At 34.6% G+C, this 6,431-nt stretch overlaps 1 protein-coding gene across 2 annotated transcripts in view; it reads left to right on the forward strand.

The window, feature by feature from the left end:
- ano6 (anoctamin 6) overlaps positions 1-4,028 on the forward strand; it is a 160,989-nt gene extending 156,961 nt beyond the window's left edge. For both annotated transcript variants that reach the window (XM_041216533.1, XM_041216535.1), the window contains one exon: positions 147-4,028. In XM_041216533.1, the coding sequence (XP_041072467.1) occupies positions 147-356 (210 nt within the window). In that variant the 3' untranslated portion in view covers positions 357-4,028. The remainder of the gene's footprint in view (positions 1-146) is intronic.
- Positions 4,029-6,431: the final 2,403 nt, after the last annotated feature.

Raw genomic sequence — 6,431 nt, forward strand, 5'->3', positions numbered from 1 at the left:
TATGCTGTGATTTTATGTGGGCCTGTGGTGACACAATCACAACATTATCATATACCAATCAGCAATGTAGCTGGCAATTTTCAATTGCATTCTTAGAGAAATAAACACAGAATTTTTAATAGCAGATTTGTTTTAATGTTTTTCAGCACGTTGTATTTACAGTGAGTTTCCTTGTGTCTTACTGGATACCTGATGTGCCAACACACATTAAAGAACAAATTAAGCGGGAGTCGTATCTGACACAGAAGCTGCTGCATGAACGTAATCTTACAGGCTGGCACAAAAAAATGGCAGCTACCTCCAAAAACCTAATAAAGAATCCAATGAGCCTGAAGTCTACAGACATGGATGTATAAAGCCTGTAATTTTTAATTTTACATTTTTAAAAAGGGGTGGGGAGTTTCATTCATAGCTTGATTTCCAAGACAAATATTTTTAGTTACATTGTACATAAGTCTGCAAATGAGCTGTCTTACAGTTAGTTTGTTATTTGACCCATTGTATTTTATAACGTTAACACTGTGATGTTGGCTGAAGAGGTTTCAGCAGTCCATGCAAATGGTCATTTGCTGTTATAGCTACAGAGGTTTGACAGATATGGCACTTCAAATATTGTGAAAAATGAAACTGGATTCTTTTAGAATAAAAAGTAATTGTATTAATAAATAAGTAGTAACCTAAATTTTCAGATAATTTTCAACTGAAAATGGGGCAAAACTGCTACTGGCACTATAGTTGGTATGATAATTCGTCCTTGCATCATTCAGCTATTTTGCATGGGAGTATTTCTTTGTACTGATTTTGCAAGTAAACAAACAGTTCCAGAAGACCAATGATGCTTAAAGTATCCTGCACTATAATAGTATTCATGGCAGAAAAAGTATTCAGTGTAAGGGGTGAAGGATAATTGTATGCTTTAATATATTGAATGAATAGAATAGAAAATCTTGCCTTAATCAAGCTTGTCTTTAGTCTTCTGACATTGAATCCAGATCACAAGATGATGCTCATGGAACTTATGCTGATAGCGCCCTCTATCATTCTAGATGTCAATTTGTCATGGGTGTTCTCACTACTTCAGCTGGCAGAAATTCTCCAACACCCACCCCTCAAACCTCCACCCCCCAAAAAACCTGAATGGTTATCCCTTTAAGTGGCTGCACAACTATAAATTTGGTAGCAACGTCTGATTTCCTGCCATGCAATGGGCAAACTCCCAAATAACACGTGAGAGCTCAATATGGTAACATGGCAACCCCTGGAATCACAAGTGGGGTCAGTGCACTAAAGATCAGGTGAGTACTTTTCCTGCAACTTCCAGTCAAATTTATGCACAGTTATAAGACCATAAGTAGGAATAAGAGTGGGTCAAATAGCCCCTCAAGCGATCATGGCGGATCTTCTACCTCAATTCTACTCTCCCACCTTGTTCCCATATTCCTTGATTCCCTTAGTATCCAAAAGTCTATCAATCTTAATCTTGAATGTACTCAAGCATCCACAGCCTCCTGGGGTAGAGAATTCCAAAGTTTTTCAACCGCTTGAGTGATGAAATTACTTATCATCATCCTAAAAGGCTAACCCTTCATCCTGCCTCCTAGTTCTAGACACTGATATGCTAGTGTTTCTAATCTAATTGGGTATGAAGGGGTTAAACCATTCACCGACCACTACTCATCATGCTAGTGTTTTTCAAATGATATTAAAACAGAACAATATTCCAGAGGAAAATATATTTATTATGAAGTATTTTCATTCTAAGCACTACTTAAAAATATATATGTGTAATCTGTCCTACCAGCTTTTCAAAGTGGAAAGCAACTCCCATACTCTTGATCTTTGCATCAATTCATGTTCAGTTGGCTCAGCAGGGATCAGTAACCTCACCAGTTCTGTCTGTGGGTCGGTCTTGAGATCCATATTCAGCAAAAAAATTCCATAAGTGCCTAGCATCTCATTAATTTGCAGCTATCTCAGAAACATGTGGAACTGAATTAAAGGTTAGATTGTCCTTAAAACTTAAAGAAAAAGGAAAACTGCTTGAAAATAGTAACATTTTTGTTTTTTTCAACTGATACTCCAAGCAGTACCCTCTCCTAAAATTATGTTTGTGTAAAGTGGAGTAATAGTCACCTATTAAGAGCTGTAAATAATTTTAAAGGCCAATTATGAGAAACCTTATCAAAATTGGGCATTATTTATACAAATAATTAATTACCATAGACTCTCATTCACAGTTAAACAACAAAAGAGAATTTTAAAATTACTGGACAAGACCATAAGATTTCAGTTAGATTAAATAACTTTTTTTAAAAAAGAAATGAATCAAAAAGTTGAATAAAAGCGTGGAGATGGATTTCTGAGAGGCTCTCCAACTTGTCCGTCATAACTTTGACAAAAAACCATGGATAAACTGTGCAGTTTTTTTCAGAATTAGTGCCATCTAACAAAAATACGTTTAATGAGCGAGGGAACCTCCACGTAAATTTCCCCCTCAATACTTTTTACCCTCAAAAGAGAATATAAATAGCTTTGCGATTATATACCACCAATAATGTTTGATATATTTTTCCACCTGTATAACACTTAATCCAAGTCTTTCAATGGAAGAGTAATAAATGTGATGAAAATCAAATACTGATATAGTTGTTCAATAAATACCCCAATTTAGTGTAAAGATCACACACAGCGACTGCCTTTTGGCGTGCAGCTGTATTTGGGTACAAAGTAGCAACTGTCAGTTATTCATGTCAGGTGATATCAATCAATATACATCAGAACATGATGGAGATTTCACCCAAAGCAATGAGAGTAATTCCAAAGACGTATCTGTGCCTCCTGTCATAGCATTGAATGCTATTTAAGGTAATGAGAGCTTCTTAGCACTAACTACACAAAAAGTCCATTGTATTCAAAGCCACTAGTCCATGGTCATTTTATGGCCACCGTCCTTCACTAAAGGGCTTTTACAGTTCAGTCCATCTCATAGCACTCATGATTAATAGTATGTGTAATCACTACTTTGCACATAATAAAATGGAGAGATTATTTTATCTAAAACATTTATCAGAGAGGAAAACATAATTCAATGATTTTAGTATATTTGTTCTGAATGTCAAAAGCTGTACTAAATAACATGCACAGTATTTGTGCCTTTAAACTTTATTTTTTTCAATGCAGGAATCTTTGTAAATAATTATTCTCCTCAATTGTAAGTATTTTCCGTAGAACTGGTAATAACACACTTCCTTTTGATCATAACCTTGTATACCCGCAGCATTAAGAAACTAAGACAGTAAATTAAGACAAATTGATATTGAAGCAAAGCATGTATCATTAAAATATGGTAGCATAAAAATATTATTGACTAATTGGGATTTCCTGTTAAACTGCAACAGCATTCTAATATATATTTTCATTCTTCAATTCTGCATGCTATTTTAAAATTTAAAGGATTTTCTTCCCATTGAAATTAATCTTCAATCTGTCAGATATTTTTCTGTCTTACGGACTGAGGGATTAGTATTTTGCAGAATACCAATTAGACGGGTTGAGCACAATGGAAAAATGTTGTCTGCCATTGGTTTGTCAAATGTATGTTTTCCATTATAATTGTTTGGTCCAAAGGATGAACTTTCAGTAATAATCATCTAAAAGTACAATTTTTTGATTCTTTCTTTGGATTGATTATCAGTTTGTTTGGTTCAATCCACTTTGATCTGAAAAATTGATTATCCTGTAAATTATAATCTTACTGTTATCTAATTCTGAAATCTTAAAGATATTAATTGCCATTAATCATTTAATTGTAAATTCCTGACATTTACTCCTATAAGTTTTGAAAGTTTAAAGTAACTGTAAATGTGTATGCCTCGGTTCATAAGATTTTCTGTCTGCAATACATAAGGAACATTTCTTTTAACTGGTGGTCACTTTTAGACATGGGGCTTCCTTTGTGAGTATTACAACTCACTTCAGTGTTTTCTGCATTTTTATGGTTGTATTAAATGCAATTATTGTATACATCACAGCTGGATTAGAGAATTGTTTGTCAATTGTACTGCTAGGTGCCAATTTAGCAGTGTAAGAAGATTTAATTATTGGATCAGGTTTTGTGATTTAAAAAAATGATGAGGCTATAATTGCTCACTCTTATTAGCTTGTAAATTGGGGAGCCTCTTCCTGCAAACGCACATTCTTAGATTAATGTGTAAATCAAGAAGGTTCTGACCAAGATGCCCTGCTTTTCCAGATTCTGGCATCTCATCAAGAGACTCAACCATTGAAATAACAATGATTTTGCTGTACTTAGCTGATGTATAAGCACCAAACTCGCTAGAAAATGACAATGTTAATTACTTTCAGTGCCGCTACCATTTTAAAGGTGTCTTAATTAGTCTCAAACAACCTCTGGCACCGAAATTTAACTTCTACAGATGTATGTGTCGTTCATTCAGATTTGAATTATCATTCAAATTTTCTGTCTTTTCCTTTCTGTTTCGCTTGTTTTGCTTAATTTGTTCTTTTCCCTCTTTCGCAGTCTGTACATGATTTAACATTGAATTCACTTTTCAAACTGACACTTCCTGGTTCCGATTCTGCACTGCTCATTAATGATTCCTTCATCCAGTTAAGGAGATCCACAGTTTATTTGCCTGCTCACAGGTCCCAGATGCTCCGTGGAGGGTGTGGCACTTTTTTGATGGTTGTCTGACAGGACAAAAGCCAATTTAAAAAGTCTATGGGAAAGTTCAAATGTAACAAACAGCTGATGCCGTTTGTTCACCGTTATCTGCAAAATTTGAGCTAGTGTTGTCTTCTGATGGGCTATTTTTCCTTCATTCTTATAGTAGATTCATATTACATAAAGACACCTTGAGCATAATTGTGCATATTCACCATTTTGATTTGGATCCATCAAAATCAGCAAAATGAGAGGGAGTTACAGCCCTGAGTGAATTGTTTCATGTTCTAACTGAAATTTGCAATAGTATTTTTAACATAAACAAATACTTTTTTTTAAGTCTGGATTAACAGAAGAAGAGGAAATTGTCATCCTTGGCAGTGACAAAACCTAAAGTCAAACTCGTTTTGTTTGTTCCCAGAAATTATGGTTATAGATTCTAAGATTGAAAGAAATTGCTTATTTAAAGAACCTAAGCGATCATATGCACAGCTAAACCTTTTTCATTATACAAAACAGTGAATGGAAGAGAACCTTGACATATTTAGAGAGTATTGGGAAGGAAATGCATTTAATTGGTAAACAGTTCTACCACAATATATTGCTTTGCTTTAAGCCCTAGTTACGATGTTGAAGTTCTGTATTTTTTCAGTTTTGCCAAACTGTTGATTGTGTCCATTTAACTCTCAAAGATTACATTTATTGTTTAAGCAAAAAAGCAATATTCATACCTATAACTTTGTCAGGTGGGTGTAATTTGTTCAACCCAAAATGTTCGTTGAAAAATCCAGAGTTCAATATGTGGTGAACAAATATATGGCTGTTGCATAATATTTTTTGTTAGGAGTATACAACAAGTTTTAATAAGTACTTTTTCTTTGAAAACTTGCAATGAAGCCACAATATAGATACCAAAGAGCACCAATGCTTTGGAATAAAATATATTCATTTTTAATTTTGTCTTTTCTTACAAGCGCTTGATATGTTAAAACAGAACTTTATCTAAATTATATTGTAGCTATGTATACAGTCAAATTGTAATCATCAAGAGTTATTTTGTAGGGAGGAAAGCATTAATTGAAACTGGGTTGATCCTTACTTTGTACTTATAAGTAACTCACATGTTTCTGAACCAAAATAATTAATTTGCAGTCCTTTCTCCAGATACTCTTCTGGAGTTGTTTGGCATTGTTTCCAGAGTGGAACCAATCAAAATGCGTGGAATTATTCATCTTTTTGTTGCATTTTAGCTATATATTAATTTTGTTAAAAAAATGGAGTGCCAGATCCTAGAGAACTTTCCACAATAGATTCATGATTTAATCTGACGGTACTAGAATATATTTATAGCATTGAGGCAGGAGGGACGTAGAAATATTGAGTAGGTCCTCTCTAGAATCCAAATAAGTAGGCATGCTAAAGGGCTGACGGACTTTCTCATTCCTGTCTCTTCATAAGAGGGTAGCTCTGGTTTCTCAGGAGCAATCTTTCCAATCTATCTCACCTTTTGAATAAGGCTGACACAAAGATTCCCTATTTCCCACTAAGGATATAAATATCTTAAGGAAGTAACTCTCACAGTCCAGGACTTGGACATATAACTTAAACTGACACAACTGATGACTGACATGAAAAACAGAAACCCTAACTCCTGATGCCGAACGGTTGCACATGTCTACTTGGCACCCACTCCATCCGCTAGCGCATGTGCGGTTTCTCCCACTATTGATGTCATTGCCCATTATCT

This window comes from Carcharodon carcharias, chromosome 21 (assembly GCF_017639515.1).
Source record: "Carcharodon carcharias isolate sCarCar2 chromosome 21, sCarCar2.pri, whole genome shotgun sequence".
Taxonomy (NCBI): Eukaryota; Metazoa; Chordata; class Chondrichthyes; order Lamniformes; family Lamnidae; genus Carcharodon; species Carcharodon carcharias.